Genomic DNA, 17,810 nt, shown 5'->3' on the forward strand with positions numbered 1-17,810 from the left:
CTGGGGGCCGCTGTCGGCTGGGACAGTGTAGGCTAACGGAGTGTGTTCGGGGAGCGGGGCAGGCGAGTGTGTTCGCCTAACGGAGGTTGCTTAGCAACCATCCTCCTGGCCCTGGCGGCCGCCATTGGTGGAGCGGGAGCACGTGGCCGCTGGCTGGGTGAGGTCCCGTGTGGCGCGGGGCTGTGACGTCACATTTTGTCCCTTATTTGGGAGTGAGATTGTTGGCAACCTGAGGTTAATGTGCGGGGGAACGCTGATCGCTGGCGGGCCGAAGGGGCCTGTTTCCGAGCTGTATCTCCAAACTAAACGAAAAAAATAGCCAGGCTTTAATTATGAACCTCCAGTATATTCATCGCCACTTTGACCAACCCCAAGATTCCGCTTCCTGGAATTCCTTTTAAAATGAGTTCATATTCCCGCAGTGGGACTACTGTCTCTGGTAGTAGTTATTTTATTATTGCAGGCTGTGGTTATAAGATGGAATATACAGCATATCATTAAACACCATGTCCAACGTAAGAGTACACTTCATTTCCGTGAGAATCATCAAAGAGTATGACCAAGGCATTGCTTCAGCCGTTACTTGCATTAGATGAAAACAGATGTGTTTCTAATTAAATCAGCCTAACGTTCAACATTTTCTGCTTTTTTTTTTGCACGACGATTGATTCGAGTGGAAAAAAACAATTAAGTCCTCAAAAGTAATGCGGTTGCATTCACGTCTAATTTATCAGGAGCACGAGTGGAAGATCTGCTGTGGGATGGAAGTGACTCAGAATTCCTCTCCGTCGTTGTCATCGGCCGAGGTGTCAGCTCCGACCTCCTCGTAATCCTTCTCCAAGGCGGCCATGTCTTCACGGGCCTCGGAGAACTCCCCCTCCTCCATCCCCTCCCCCACGTACCAATGCACGAAGGCTCGCTTGGCGTACATCAGGTCAAACTTGTGGTCAAGCCGTGCCCAGGCCTCAGCGATGGCAGTGGTGTTGCTCAGCATACACACCGCACGCTTCACCTTGGCCAGGTCACCACCTGGCACCGCGGTGGGAGGCTGGTAGTTGATGCCAACCTTGAACCCAGTCGGGCACCAGTCAACGAACTGGATGCTGCGCCGAGTCTTGATGGTGGCGATGGCGACGTTGACGTCTTTCGGCACCACGTCACCCCGGTAGAGCAGACAACAGGCCATGTACTTGCCGCGCCGAGGGTCACACTTGACCATCTGGTTGGCCGGCTCAAAGCAGGAGCTGGTGATCTCGGCCACGGACAACTGCTCGTGGTACGCCTTCTCGGCCGAGATCACCGGGGCGTACGTGACCAGGGGGAAGTGGATTCGGGGATAGGGCACCAAGTTGGTCTGGAACTCCGTCAGATCCACATTCAGAGCCCCGTCGAAGCGCAGGGAGGCGGTGATGGACGAGACGATCTGACCAATGAGCCTGTTGAGGTTCACGTAGCCGGGGCGCTCGATGTCCAGGTTCCTGCGGCAGATGTCGTAGATGGCTTCGTTGTCCACCATGAAGGCGCAGTCAGTGTGCTCCAGGGTGGTGTGGGTGGTCAGGATGGAGTTGTACGGCTCCACCACCGCGGTGGAGATCTGGGGCGCCGGGTAGATGGAGAACTCCAGCTTGGACTTCTTGCCGTAGTCCACGGACAGGCGTTCCATCAGCAGGGAGGTGAAGCCAGAGCCAGTGCCGCCACCAAAGCTGTGGAACACAAAGAAGCCTTGGAGACCCGTGCACTGGTCAGCCTGGGAAGGTGGAAGAGAAGGAACAAGCAAAGAAAAACGTTACTTGATGGCAGATGGAGTTTAACGCAAATAAGTACGACGTGTCGCATTTTGGGAAGTGAAGTCAGGGGAGGATCGGCACAGTGAACTGCAATGGCCCCTGGGGTGTGTTGTAGAGCAGAGGGATCGAGGAGCACAGATGCATTGTTCCCTGAAAGTGGGTAGGAAGATCAAGCAAGTTTCAGGCATGTTGGTCTTCATCAGTCAAGGGACTGGGTATAGACATTATACGGTTATGTTACAGGTACATGGATAGGACAGGTTTGGAGGGATATGGGCCAAACGCAGGCAGATAGGACTAGTGTAGCTGGGACATGTTGGCCTGTCGGGGCAAGTTGGACCGAAGGGCCCGTTTCCACGCTGTATCACTCTATGACTCTATGTTTAGGATGTTGGTCAGGCTGCACTTTTAAGTATTGTGTTCAGTTTTGGTCATACTGCATAGAAACATTGAAAATAGGTGCATTTGGAGGCCATTTGGCCCTTTGAGCCAGCACCGCCATTCATTGTGATCAAGGCTGATCATCCCACAATCAGTAACCCGTTCCTGCCTTCTCCCCATACCCCCTGACTCCGCTATCCTTAAGAGCTCTATCTAGCTCTCTCTTGAATGCATTCAGAGAATTGGCCTCCACTGCCTTCTGAGGCAGAGAATTCCACAGATTCACAACTCTCTGACTGAGAAAGTTTTTCCTCATCTCCGTTCTAAATCTGCTGGTGAACTTCTACCGCTCCACCATTGAGAGGGTACTGGCATACTGCACCATTATTGTGTGGTACGCTGGCTGTTCAGCTGCAGACCAGAAGGGCCTCCAGAAGGTTATTAAGACAGCAGAGAAAAGTATTGGCTGTCCACTGCCTTCTCTGAAGGACATCTCCAGCTCGCGTTGTCTAAACAGGGCCAGAAATATAATTAAGGACAGCTCACACCCAGGATATGAACTGTTTGCTCTCCTGCCCTCTGGGAGGCGCTACAGGAGCCTAAGGGCCAGAACAAATCGACTTAGGGACAGTTTCTTTCCCTGGGCCATAAGAGCTGTGAATGGAAATACTTGACTTGATGTGATTCTCACTTTTGTCGCACTTTAAAAAAATATTTTCAGCATTTTAGGTGTAAAATTCATTTATTATTTATTAGGTTTTTTATTGGTTTTTATCGATATTGGAATTTGTTGTGTTGGTTCCTATGTTTGTGCGATTGTCTTTGAAAGATTTGCACTGACGCACTGTTTCAGATGTAGCACTTCTAATTTCATTGTACTGTTCGTACAATGACAATAAAGGCATATTATTATATTAGACAATAGACAATAGATGCAGGAGGAGGCCATTCGGCCCTTCAAGCCAGCACCGCCATTCAATGTGATCATGGCTGATCATTCTCAATCAGTACCCCATTCCTGCCTTCTCCCCATACCCCCTGACTCCGCTATCCTTAAGAGCTCTATCTAGCTCTCTCTTGAATGCATTCAGATAATTGGCCTCCACTGCCTTCTGAGGCAGAGAATTCCACAGATTCACAACTCTCTGACTGAAAAAGTTTTTCCTCATCTCTGTTCTAAATGGCCTACCCCTTATTCTTAAACTGTGGCCCCTTGTTCTGGACTCCCCCAACATTGGGAACATGTTTCCTGCCTCTAACGTGTCCAACCCCTTAATAATCTTATACGTTTCGATAAGATCCCCTCTCATCCTGCTAAATTCCAGTGTATACAAGCCTAGTTGCTCCAGTCTTTCAACATATGACAGTCCCGCCATTCCGGGAATTAACCTAGTAAACCTACGCTGCACGCCCTTTAAGATGTTGGTCAGGCTGCACTGTTGTGTTCAGTTTTGCTCATTCTGCATAGAAACATAGAAAATATGTGCAGGAGGAGGCCATTTGGCCCTTCGAGCCAGCACCGCCATTCATCGTGATCATGGCTGTTCATCCACAATCAGTAACCCGTGCCTGCCTTCTCCCCATATCCCTTGATTCCACTAGCCCCTAGAACTCTATCTAACTCTCTTTTAAATTCATCCAGTGAATTGGCCTCCACTGCCTTCTGTGGCAGAGAATTCCACAAATTCACAACTCTCTGGGCGAAAAAGATTTTTCTCAACTCAGTTTTAAATGGCCTCCCCTTTATTCTTAGACTGTGTGGCCAATGGTTCTGGACTCCCCCAACATTGGGAACATTTTTCCTGCATCTAGCTTGTCCAGTCCTTTTATAATTTTATCCGTAATAGTAAAGATTCTGCAATAGTAAAGATTCCATTAATCTGGAAAGGGGGGCAGAGACGATTTGGAAAGATGTTGGCAGGGAATCGGGGTCCTGAGCTACAGAGAGAGGTTGAGCAGGCGAGGACTTTATTCCTTGGAGCGCAGGAAGATGACGGGTGTGCAATAGGTGCTTAAGGCCATGAGAGGAATAAATAGGGTGAATGTACAGAGTCTTTTCCCCAGGGTAAGGGAATCAAAAACTAGAGGGCACCGGTTTAAATGAGAGGGGAACATTTTAAGAGGCTGGTGGCTTTGTGGGGAACGAGCTGCTGGTCAAATAGGTTGAGACACGTACAAGAACAACACTTTACTCATAGGCACATAGACACACACACACATGCACGTGCACTCATACATACGCACGCACACACATGCGCACACACTCAGACATACACGGATACGCACGGACACACACACTGACACACACACACTGACATGCACTATGGGACCCAGGCGCGCACGCGCGCACACACACACATAGACACACACAAACTGGCACACAACCATCCAACACACACTCTATAACTGGACCTTACAGGGCAAATGTCCGTACCAGTTTACGGATCCTCTCCAAGACCGGGTCGATCAGCTCCTTGCCAATGGTGTAGTGCCCGCGGGCATAGTTGTTGGCGGCATCTTCCTTCCCGGTGATGAGCTGCTCGGGGTGGAACAGATGTCGGTAGGTACCACTGCGGACCTCATCTGAACAAAGAGAAACGGACGGTCATCGGTTATAGAGGGCAATCATGCTGCCTCGGCAAGGCCAGCAGCATAATCAAGGACCAGTCTCACCCCGGTCACTCCCTCTTCTCCCCTCTCCCATCTACACCTCACGCTGCCTCGGCAAGGCCAGCAGCATAATCGAGGACCAGTCTCACCCCGGTCACTCCCTCTTCCCCCCTCTCCCATCGGGCAAGAGGTACAGAAGTGTGGAAACACACACCTCCAGATTCAGGGACAGTTTCTTCCCGGCTGTTATCAGGCAACTGAACCGTCCTCTCACCAACTAGAGAGCGGTCCTGACCTCCCATCCACCTCATTGGAAATCCTTGGTCTATCTTTAATCGAAATTTGCTGGACTTTATTTTGCACTAAATGTTTTTCCCTTTATCCTGTATCTGTAACCGTGGACGGCTTGATTATAGGCATGTATAGTCTATCCGCTGACAGGATAGCATGCAACATAAAAAGCTTTTCACTGTACCTCGGTACATATGACAATAAACTAAACGAAACTAAACTAAATTAAACCCAACCTGATATGTCCAATAGACAATAGGTGCAGGAGTAGGCCATTCGGCCCTTCGAGCCAGCACCGCCATTCAATGTGATCATGGCTGATCATTCTCAATCAGTACCCCGTTCCTGCTTTCTCCCCATACCCCCTGACTCCGCTATCCTTAAGAGCTCTATCTAGCTCTCTCTTGAATGTATTCAGAGAATTGGCCTCCACTGCCCTCTGAGGCAGAGAATTCCACAGATTCACAACTCTCTGACTAAAAAAGTTTTTCCTCATCTCTGTTCTAAATGGCCTACCCCTTATTCTTAAACTGTGGCCCCTGGTTCTGGACTCCCCCAACATTGGGAACATGCTTCCTGCCTTTAACATGTCCAACCCCTTAATAATCTTATACGTTTCGATAAGATCCCCTCTCATCCTTCTAAATTCCAGTGTATACAAACCTAGTCGCTCCAGTCTTTCCACATAGGACAGTCCCGCCATTCCGGGAATTAACCTAGTAAACCTACGCTGCACGCCCTCAATAGCAAGAATATCCTTCCTCAAATTTGGAGACCAAAACTGCACACAGTACTCCAGGTGCGGTCTCACTAGGGCCCTATACAACTGCAGAAGGACCTCTTTGCTCCTAACAACTGCAGAAGCACCTCTTTGCTCCTAACAACTGCAGAAGGACCTCTTTGCTCCAATTTTCTACATTCAATGTTCAATGATTCATTCACGGTCTACTTTCTATGTTCAGTGATCATGTTCTACATTTAATGTTCTACGTTCAATGTTCTACGCTTTACGCCAACGTTTTACGCTCATTATTCTATGTCCAACGTTCTATTGTCAATGTTCTACGTTCAATGTTCTACATTCAATGTCTATGTTGAAAAGTCTATGTCCAATGGTCCACGTTCAATGTTCTACGTTCAATGTCTATGTTCAATGTTCTATGTCTAATGTTCTATGTTCAATGTTCTACATTCAATGTCTATGTTCAATATTCTATGTTCAATGTTCTATGTTCAATGTTCTACATTCAATGTCTATGTTGAATAGTCTATGTCATTGTTCTACGTTCAATGTTCTACGTTCAATGTTCTAAGTTCAAGGTTCTACGTTCAATGTCTATGTTCAATACCCTATGTCCATTGTTCTACATTCAATGGTTTACGTTCAATGTTCTACAATCTATGTTCTAGGTTCCATGAGTGAGTGTTTCCAATACCTATCACAGAAGGTTCGAGATCCAGAAAGATTGCCCTGGGCACGTGCTTCCCTGACCCCATCTCGCAGAAGAAGGTGTTGAACGAGTCGTCCACCCCCTTGTTGCTCCTGCCATCCGGTCGGCGGCCATCGGGCTGGATGCCGTGTTCCAGGCAGTAGAGCTCCCAGCAGGCATTGCCCATCTGGACACCAGCCTGGCCAATGTGGATGGAGATACACTCGCGCTGGAGGGAGAAGCAAAACGGTCTATTAGTACTGTTTAATTTGTCTGTGGAGTAGGGGTGTCGGGACAGCACCCCCTACCCCAGGAGGCCCCTCTGACCCCGGTCACTGGCCCTGTAAGGGTCAGCCCCCCCCCCCCGCCCCCGCACCACTGGTAATGGCCGACAACACCAATTAGCTGGCCTGCCCCGATCCTCATCAGCCCAGTCCTTATAAAACCCAGCCAGAGGGAAGACGGGAGAGGGTCAGGGAAGAATAAAACAGCGAGAAAAAAGAAAGAAGAAAAAAAATTAAAAATTAAAAAGAGGAAAAAGGAAAAACGAGGAGGAGGAAGAAAGAGAAAGAATAAAGAGAGGAAGAGAGAAAGAAGGAACATAGAAACATAGACAATAGGTGCAGGAGGAGGCCATTCGGCCCTTCGAGCCAGCACCACCATTCATTGTGATCATGGCTGATCATCCACAATCAATAACCCGTGCTTGCCTTCTCCCCATATCCCTTGATTCCACTAGCCCCTAGAGCTCTATCTAACTCTCTCTTAAATCCATCCAGTGATTTGGCCTCCGCTGCCCTCTGTGGCAGAGAATTCCACAAATTCAAAACTCTCTGGGTGAAAAAGTTCCTTCTCCCCATAGTTTTAAATGGCCTCCCCTTTATTCCTAAGACTGTGTGGCCCCTGGTTCTGGACTCCCCCCGACGTTGGGAACATTTTTTCCTGCATCTAGCTTGTCCAGTCCTTTTATGATATTATACGTCTCGATAAGATCCCCTCTCATCCTTCTAAACTCCAGTGAATGCAAGCCCAGTCTTTCCCATCTCTCCTCGTGTGGAAGGAAGAAGGAAGTGGGGGAGAGAGAGAGAGAGTGAGGCATGTCCCTGCCTCTTGTGTTCCCCTGTCGTGTGTTCAAGGGACGCTGAGCCCCAGAGACAAACCTGAGACCACCAGCGCTGCCATGTTGGCGAGACTGGGCTGCCGGGAAAGACTGCCAGCGCCCCTGCAGAGGCTCAGACCGAGTGGCCGGGGCAAGCCTGATACGCCAGCGTTTTTTCCTGCCCATGGATAGCGAGGGGCAAGCCCGCACACAGAGGCAATGGACTGAGATGCCAGGATAAGCCCGGCGTCGCCAGCTCCTCCTCGCCAGACAAGGGTGAGCTGACATTAATGACTTGGATGAAGGGATAAAAAGTACCATTAGCAAATTTGCAGATGATACAAAGCTGGGTGGCAGTGTGAGCTGTGAGGAAGATGCTATGAGGTTGCAGGGTAACTTGGACAGGTTGTGTGAGTGGGCGGATGCATGGCAGATGCAGTTTAATGTGGATAAGTGTGAGGTTATCCACTTTGGTGGTAAGAATAGGAAGGCAGAGTATTACCTGAATGGTGTCAAGTTAGGAAAAGGGGACGTACAACGAGATCTGGGTGTCCTAGTGCATCAGTCACTGAAAGGAAGCATGCAGGTACAGCAGGCAGTGAAGAAAGCCAATGGAATGGTGGCCTTCATAACAAGAGGAGTTGAGTATAGGAGCAAAGAGGTCCTTCTGCAGTTGTACAGGGCCCTAGTGAGACCACACCTGGAGTACTGTGTGCAGTTTTGGTCTCCAAATTTGAGGAAGGATATTCTTGCTATTGAGGGCGTGCAGCGTAGGTTTACTAGGTTAATTCCCGGAATGGCGGGACTGTCATATGTTGAAAGACTGGAACGACTAGGCTTGTATACACTGGAATTTAGAAGGATGAGAGGAGATCTTATCGAAACGTATAAGATTATTAAGGGGTTGGACACGTTAGAGGCAGGAAACATGTTCCCAATGTTGGGGGAGTCCAGAACAAGGGGCCACAGTTTAAGAATAAGGGGTAGGCCATTTAGAACGGAGATGAGGGAAAACTTTTTCAGTCAGAGAGTTGTGAATCTGTGGAATTCTCTGCCTCAGAAGGCAGTGGAGGCCAATTCTCTGAATGCATGCAAGAGAGAGCTAGATAGAGCTCTTAAGGATAGCGGAGTCAGGGGGTATGGGGAGAAGGCAGGAACGGGGTACTGATTGAGAATGATCAGCCATGATCACTTTGAATGGCGGTACTGGCTCGAAGGGCCGAATGGCCTCCTCCTGCACCTATTGTCTACACCCCCTGGGATCACCACGATTCCGCCTCCTCCTTTGAGACCGGCAGTGAGCTGCCGGGACAAGCCTGAGATCGCTTGGTGTTGAATCTGTGGGATTCGTTGCCACAGAAGGCCGTGGACACCAAGTCAGTGGATAGTTTTAAGGAAGGAGATTGATAGATTCTTGATTAGTACGGGTGTCAGGGGTTGTGGGGAGAAGGCAGGAGAATGGGGTTGGGGGGGAGAGACAGATCAGCGGTGATTGAATGGTGGAGTACACAATAGACAATAGGTGCAGGAAGAGCCCATTCGGCCCTTCGAGCCAGCACCGCCATTCAATGTGATCATGGCTGATCATTCTCAATCAGTACCCCGTTCCTGCCTTCTCCCCATACCCCCTAACTCCGCCATCCTCAAGAGCTCTATCTAGCTCTCTCTTGAATGCATTCAGAGAATTGGCCTCCACTGCCGTCTGAGGCAGAGAATTCCACAGATTCTCAACTCTCTGACTGAAAAAGTTTTTCCTCATCTCAGTTCTAAATGGCCTACCCCTTATTCTTAAACTGTGGCCTCTGGTTCTGGACTCCCCCAACGTTGGGAACATGTTTCCTGCCTCTAACGTGTCCAACCCCCTTAATAATCTTATACGTTTCGATAAGATCTCCTCTCATCCTTCTAAATTCCAGTGACTTGATGGGCCGAATGGCCTGATTCTGCTCCTACCACTGATGACCTTACAACTTATGAATTCGCCTGAGTTCAGCCGTCCGCGGTAATTGGCGAAGCCGGCGTCATCCCTGACGCCCAGGCGATGTCTAGACTAGACTTGTGCCCATCCACAACTGCTCCGGACATTGTCGGGAGGTTCATTGTCGGGAGGAACTAAATGGTTAACATCTTCTGCAGATGCACCATGGAAAGCATTTTGTCAGGACGCCTCACAGCACGGTTTGGGAACAGCTCCAAGCAAAGCCCGCAAGAAATTGCAGAGAATTGTGGACACAGCCCAGATTACTCACACAAACCAACCATCAGTACATGGACTCCATCTACACCTCGCGCTGCCTCGGCAAGGCCAGCAGCACAATCAAGGACCAGTCTCACCCCCGGCCACTCCCTCTTCTCCCCTCTCCCATCGGGCAAGAGGTACAGAAGTGTGGAAACACACACCTCCAGTTTCAGGGGCAGTTTTAGAAGGATGAGAGGAGATCTTATCGAAACGTATAAGATTATTAAGGGGTTGGACACGTTAGAGGCAGGAAACATGTTCCCAATGTTGGGGAGTCCAGAACAAGGGGCCACAGTTTAAGAATAAGGGATAGGCCATTTAGAACTGAGATGAGGAAAAACATTTTCAATCAGAGAGTGAAGGCAGGAACGGGGTACTGATTGAGAATGATCAGCCATGATCACATTGAATGGCGGTGCTGGCTCGAAGGGCCGAATGGCCTCCTCCTGCACCTACTGTCTATTGTTACTTCCCGGCTGTGAACCGTCCTCTCACCAACTAGAGAGCGGTCCTGAACTACTTTCTACCTCATTGAAGACCCTTGGACTTTACTGGCTTTATCTTGCACTAAACGTTATTCACGTTATCCCCTTTATCATGTATCTGTACACTGTGAATGACTTGATTGTAATCATGTGTAGGGAAAAAAAACTGCAGATGCTGGTTTAAATCGAAGGTAGACACAAAATGCTGGAGTAACTCAGCGGGACAGGCAACATCTCGGGAGAGAAGGAATGGGTGACGTTTCGGGTTGAGATCAGTCTGAAGAAGGGGCTCGACCCGAAACGTCACCCATTCCTTCTCCCCCAAGATGCTGCCTGATTGTAATCATGTCCTGTCTTTCCGCTGACTGATTAGCACGTAACAAAATCTTTTCACTGCGACACTAATCTAAACCAGGTGGATTAGTTATGAGAGAAATAAAGATATATAGTGCTGGAGTAACTCAGCAGGTCAGGCAGCATCTCTGGAGAACACGGATAGGTGACGTTTCACAGAGTGCTGGAGTAACTCAGCGGGTCAGGCAGCATCTCTGGAGAACATGGATAGGTGACGTTTCACAGAGTGCTGGAGTAACTCAGCGGGTCAGGCAGGTTTGGAGGGATGTGGGCCAAACGCAGGCAGGTGGGACCAGTGTAGATGGGACACATTGGCCGGTGTGGGCAACTTGGGCTGAAGGGCCTGTTTCCACGCTGTGTCACTCTATGACTCCAGTGTTGGCAAGGGTAAGTGGAGCCCAGGTGTCAGTGTAAACCAAATTCTACACATGCTAGAGGACTGCTGACTGGAGAGAGATACTGCCAGGAAATGGGGGAGTTTGACCGCTTGCCAAGAAAAAGGAACGGAAAAATGCACTTTGCTAAAAAACGTATAAAGCTCCCATTTCACCGCTCATCGGCATCACGCGATCGGAATGTGGGTTCCAGTTAGAACACTAACCTGAACGTGTTAGATTAGGTTAATGTAAACCACTCGCCTCTTCAAGATAATGTCCCATTAACCCAAGCAGAAATTGTCCCATCTGCAGATTTTTAAGATGCAGGCCGCGTCTCGGATCAGCTGGGAGCTGAGCCAACTCTGCAACCCCCCCTCTCACTACGTCTGAAAGCACATTCTTCCCAATGCAGAAATGGCCCCAAAGAAACTGTGAAAGGAATGAGAGCAGAGCAGCACACACACACTCACGCACGCGCACACACACCCGCCCACACAAACACACTCGCGCACACGCACACACGCGCGCGCACACGCTCGCACACGCATGCACACACGCACGCACACGCACGCGCACACACACCCGCTCACGCTCACACGCTCACGCACACTCGCGCGCGCACACGCACACAAACACACACGCGCACACCCGCTCACGCTCACACTCGCACGCACACGCGCACACACACGCGCACACACACGCGCACACACGCGCACACACACGCTCACACACGCGCTCGCACACACACACGCACGCACGCGCACACACACCCGCTCACGCTCACACACGCTCACGCACACGCGCACACGCACACACGCGCACACACACACACGCGCACACACACGCGCACACACACGCGCACGCACACACAAACGCACACGCTCACTCGCACGCACACGCGCACACACACGCGCTCTCGCACGCGCTCACGCACGCACACGCACGCACACGCACACACTCGCACACGCGCGCACACACCCGCTCACTTTCACACACGCTCACTCGCACACGCACACAGGCGCACACACACACACACGCGCGCACACACACGCGCGCACACACGCGCACACCCGCTCACGCTCACACACGCTCACTCGCACGCACACACACACACACACACGCGCTTGCATGCACGCGCACACACCCGCTCACGCTCACACACGCTCACGCACACACGCGCACACACTCGCGCGCACACACACTCGCGCGCACACACACTCGCGCGCACACACACTCGCGCGCACACACACACGCGCACACGCTCACACTCGCACGCACACACACGCGCACACACACACGCGCACACACACGCGCGCTCACACGCGTTCTCGCAGGCGCTCTCGCAGGCGCTCACGCACGCACACACACACGCTCACACTCGCACGCACACACGCACACACACCCGCTCACTTTCACACACGCACACGCGCACACACACGCACACACGCGCACGCACACACGCACGCACACACAAACACACACGCGCACACACACACGCTCACGCACGCTCACGCACACTCGCACGCACACGCGCGCACACACGCGCGCGCACACACACGCGCGCTCACACACGCGCTCACACACGCGCTCGCACGCACGCGCACACCCGCTCACGCTCACACCCGCTCACGCACACTCGCGCGCACGCACACACATACACACGCGCACACATACACACGCGCACACACACCCGCTCACGCTCACTCGCACGCACACGCGCACACACACACGCGCACACACACACGCGCACGCACACGCGCGCGCGCACACACACGCGCGCACACACACACGCGCGCACACACACACGCGCGCACGCACACGCGCGCACGCACACACGCGCGCACACACGCGCGCACACACGCGCGCACACACGCGCGCACACACACGCGCGCACACATACACACGCACACGCGCGCACACACACGCATGCATACACACGCTCACACACGCGCGCACACACACGCTCGCGCACACACACACACGCACGCTCACACACGCACGCACGCACACAAACACACCCGCTCACGCTCACACACGCTCACGCACGCACGCACACACGCGCGCGCGCACACACACTCAGCCAGACACACACTAGACGCCCCAGTGCTGGGGGAGGGGCACCTGTTGAGGTTTGGCAGCGTTTTACGTTGGGGGCAGGCGGTAGGATTGAACTGTCCGTGCGTGGCTGTGACAGCGAGCCACTTGCACACTCCTGACTCACACCGTCCCAGTGGTGCTCCAGGACAAAGGCTCGGGGTGGAGGGAGAGTATGGGGGGGGACGGGGGACGACGACAATCCCCATGGAACGAGCAGCCACCGGAGGACACTGACACTCTCTCCCTTTTCCCAAAACCATTCCCTCTTCCCCCTCCAGCAGATAACCTGGGAGAGCTCAGATTAGCCGGATTTTGATTTAAAACAATCCAATCAGGCTCCCCCGACCCCCACCCCACCCCGGCTTGCTCTGATGTAATGCAAAGTAACTGCACCCCTAACTTTCCACATTTGTACATTCTCCCTGTGACCTTGTGGGTTTTCTCCGGGCGCTCCGGTTTCCTCCCACACTCCAAAGACGTGCAGGTTAGCAGGTTAATTGGCTTTGGTGCATTGACAAACATTGTCAAATTGGCCCCTCGTGTGTGCGTGTGTGTGTGTGTGTGTAGGTTAGTGTACGGGGCGGTCGCTAGCCGGCGTGGACTCGGTGGGCCGAAGGGCCAATTTCCGCGCTGTATCTCCAAAGTCTAAACTGCACCCCAAACTGTCTTCGCAGCACGGTCCAACGCAAGACGAAGGGTCCCGACCCGAAACAAACTACACTGGAATTTAGACGGATGAGAGGAGATCTTATCGAAACGTATAAGATTATTAAGGGGTTGGACACGTTAGAGGCAGGAAACATGTTCCCAATGTTGGGGGAGTCCAGAACCAGGGGCCACAGTTTAAGAATAAGGGGTAGGCCATTTAGAACTGAGATGAGGAATAACATTTTCAGTCAGAGTGTTGTAATTTTCTGTGGAATTCTCTGCCTCAGAAGGCAGCGGAGGCCAATTCTCTGAATGCATTCAAGAGAGAGCTGGATAGAGCTCTTAAGGATAGCGGAGTCAGGGGGTATGGGGAGAAGGCAGGAACGGGGTACTGATTGAGAATGATCAGCCATGATCACATTGAATGGCGGTGCTGGCTCGAAGGGCCGAATGGCCTCCTCCTGCACCTATTGTCTATTGAAACGTCACCGATCCTTGCCCTCCAGAGATGCTGCCTGACCCGATGAGTTACTGCACCACTTCGTATCATAAGTTCATAGGAGCAGAATTAGACCATTCGGCCCATCGAGTCTACTCCGCCATTCAATCGTGGCTGACCTATCTTTCCCTCTCAACCCTTGTTGAGGGTTGTATTCACTGGAGTTTAGAAGGATGAGAGGGGATCTTATAGAGACATATAAAATTATAAAAGAACTGGACAAGCTAGATGCAGGAAAGATTTTCCCAATGTTGGGGGAGTCCAGAACCAGGGGCCACACAGTCTTAGAATAAAAGGGAGGCCATTTTAAACTGAGGTGAGAAGGAACTTTTTCACCCAGAGATTTGTGAATTTGTGGAATTCTCTGCCACAGAGGGCAGTGGAGGTCAATTCACTGGATGGATTTAAGAGAGAGTTAGATAGAGCTCCAGGGGCTAGCGGAATCAAGGGATATGGGGAGAAGGCAGGCACGGGTTACTGATTGTGGATGAGCACAATGAATGGCGGTGCTGGCTCGACGGGGCCGAATGGCCTGCTGCTGCACCTATTGTCTGTTTCTATGTTTCTGACCCCCATTCTCCTGCCTTCTCTCCCCGTCCGTCACCCTCCTCAATCTGACGAAGGGTCTCGACCCAGAAACCTCGCCCATCCTTTCTCTCCCGAGAAGCGCTGCCTGCCTGCCTGAACCGCTGAGTTACTGCAGCATTTTGTGAATAAATACCTTCGATTTGTGCCAGCATCTGCAGTTAATTTTCTTACACTACCCATTCTAATCATATCATATCATATATAATATATATATACATATATATATATGCAAAATATATACAAAATCAAGATGCGTCTCTGCTTGGTCGATACAATACCCAACGACATGGCCTGTTCAGCCTTGAATTCCGTTAAGTAATCCCAAGCTCAAAGTAGGCCACAAGACACCAGCTTGGACATCAGATTAAAAGAAAATCATCAGACGTTCCTCGTTTCAGTTTCAACGGTTCAAAGATCAGAGCTGCAAAAAAGGCTCGAGTTCAGAGTACTCACCATTTTAAATGTCCTTCTCTGTCTGCCTCTCTCTCTCTCTCTCTCTCCCGCGCTCTCTCAATCTCTCTCTCCTTCAACTGGCCGAGCGAGGAAGGGCGAGAAGTTTGAACGAGCGCCCAGTCGCCTCAAATAGGGAACAATAGAGAACACAAGGCAGAGGTGGAAACGAATGGGAAACAGCTGTCCCAGAGCGGTATTTATACAGCTGCACGCGTCACAGATTGTGGGCCTGGTCACGGCAGCAGGCAGCGGGCAGAAGGCAGAAGTACTGAGCGCGGCAAATCTCTACAGGGGAGAGGATTGTGGAGTTTTTAAAAATTAATATATAAAATCACTCCATTCCCCTGAGGCTGGAGGTGAGTGTACTTCCTCAAACTATGCAAAAAAAAAAAGCCTCTGAACAATGGTGTGTTAGCAAAGTTATCTTCATGCATCTGATCTCTGATGCAAATGGGAACTATATTGGCGAGAGAGAGAGAAGAGAGAGAAGAGAGAGAAGCGGAGGGAGAGAGAGAAGAGAGAGAAGAGAGAGAGAGAGAAGCAGAGAGAGAGAGAGACAGAGAAGAGAAAGAGAGAGAGAGAGAAGCAGAGAGAGGGAGGGAGAGAGAGAAGAGGGAGAGAGAGAGAAGAGAGAGAAGCAGAGAGAGAGAGAGAGAGAGAGAAGAAGAGAGAGAAGAGAGAGAAGAGGGAGAGAGAGAGAAGAGAGAGAAGCAGAGAGAGAGAGAGAGAGAGAGTGAGAAGAGAAAGAGGGAGGGAGAGGGAGGGAGAGAGAGGGAGAGGGAGGGAGAGGGAGGGAGAGAGAGGGAGAGGGAGGGAGAGGGAGGGAGAGAGAGAGTCTTAGAGTGATACAGCGAGGAAACAGGCCCTTCGGCCCAAATTGCCCACACCGGCCAATATGTCCCAGCTACACTAGTCCCACCTGCCCGCGTTTGGTCAATAGACAATAGGTGCAGGAGGAGGCCATTCGGCCCTTCGAGCCAGCACCGCGTTCAGTACCCCATTCCTGCCTTCTCCCCATACCCCCTGATTCCGCTATCCTTAAGAGCTCTATCTAGCTCTGTAGGCCCGGACACTGTAGGCCCGGACACTGTAGGCCCGGACACTGTAGGCCCGGACACTGTAGGCCCGGACACTGTAGGCCCGGACACTGTAGGCCCGGACACTGTAGGCCCGGACACTGTAGGCCCGGACACTGTAGGCCCGGACACTGTAGGCCCGGACACTGTAGGCCCGGACACTGTAGGCCCGGACACTGTAGGCCCGGACACTGTAGGCCCGGCGGCTGCTGTAGTCCCGGACAGTATAGGCCCGGGCGCCGCCTAACGGAGGTTGCCTAGCAACCCGCCTCCCAACACGGGCGGCCGCCATTGGTGGAGCGGTGGCACACGGCCGCTGGCTGGGTGAGGTCACATGGGGCGCGGGGCGGTGACGTCACCTTGTCCCGTATTTGGGAGTGAGGAAGTTGGCAACCCTAGTGGTATCATCGACCGTGAAGATGGATATCAAGAATCACATCAGGATCTTGATCAGATGGGCAAGTGGGCTGAGGAATGGCAAGTGGAGTTTAATGCAGATAAGTGTGAATGATGCATTTTGGAAAGTCAAACCAGGACAGGACCTTCACAGTGAATGGCAGGGCCCTGGGAAGTGTTGTCGAGCAGAGGGATCTAAGAGTACAGGTACATAGTTCCCCGAAAGTGAAGTCGCAGGTAGATAGGGCAATGAAGAAGGTTTTTGGCATGCTGGCCTTCATCAGTTAGGGTATTGAGCAAAAAGACATTGGGATATTATGTCGCCGTTGTACAAGATGTTGGCGAGGCCATATTTGAAGTGTCGTGTTCATAAGTTCATGTCATAGGAGCAGAATTAGGCCATTCGGCCCATTGAGTCTACTCTGCCATTCAATCATGGCTGATCTATCTCTCCCTCTCAACCCCATTCTCCTGCCTTCTCCCCATAACCCCTGGCACCCTTATTAATTAAGAACCTAATCTCTGCTTATAAAATATTCACTGACATAGCCGCATGTGCAAATGATTTCCACAGATTCACCACCCTCTGACTAAAGAAATTCCTCCTCTATCCCTTTCTAAAGGTACGTCCTTTTATTCTGAGGCCGTGCCCTCTGGTCCTAGACTCTCCCACTATTGGAAACATCCTCTCCACATCCACTCTATCCAATTTTGCTCACCTTGCTGTGACAAACATACCATTGAGCTGCAAAGGGTGCAGTGAATTTATTGTATTATTGATTGTTGTATATTTATTTGTCGTATTGTTGCATTAGTCTGCCTGTAAAGCTGCAGTAATCTTAGTTTAGTTTAATTTATTGTCACGTGTAACGAGGTACAGTGAAAAGCTTTTGTTGCGTGCTAACCAGTCAGCGGAAAGACGATACATGATTACAATCGAGCCGTCCACAGTGTACAGTTATATGATACCGACATTCTACCGCTGCACCATAGAGAGCAT

The 17,810-nt window shown here is 51.1% G+C and overlaps 1 protein-coding gene across 1 annotated transcript; it reads right to left on the reverse strand.

Moving 5' to 3' along the window:
• Positions 1-417: 417 nt before the first annotated feature.
• On the reverse strand, positions 418-16,295 carry LOC144595718 (tubulin alpha-1C chain-like). Its single transcript, XM_078403273.1, has 4 exons — positions 15,339-16,295; positions 6,506-6,728; positions 4,603-4,751; positions 418-1,747 (listed from the first exon to the last, which is right to left on the reverse strand). Exons 1-4 carry the CDS (start codon positions 15,339-15,341, stop codon positions 773-775), a joined length of 1,350 nt encoding a protein of 449 aa, XP_078259399.1. The 5' UTR covers positions 15,342-16,295; the 3' UTR covers positions 418-772.
• Positions 16,296-17,810: the final 1,515 nt, after the last annotated feature.

Source organism: Rhinoraja longicauda, chromosome 8 (assembly GCF_053455715.1).
Source record: "Rhinoraja longicauda isolate Sanriku21f chromosome 8, sRhiLon1.1, whole genome shotgun sequence".
Taxonomy (NCBI): domain Eukaryota; kingdom Metazoa; phylum Chordata; class Chondrichthyes; order Rajiformes; family Arhynchobatidae; genus Rhinoraja; species Rhinoraja longicauda.

Excerpts from the sequence above, each read along its gene's own strand:
- LOC144595718 (XM_078403273.1), bottom strand. Across the intron at positions 4,752-6,505 it reads TCTCGAACCTTCTGTGATAG|ATGAGGTCCGCAGTGGTACC; the intron begins GTATTGGAAACA and ends CTCTTTGTTCAG. Across the intron at positions 1,748-4,602 it reads TGGAGAGGATCCGTAAACTG|GCTGACCAGTGCACGGGTCT; the intron begins GTACGGACATTT and ends CCACCTTCCCAG.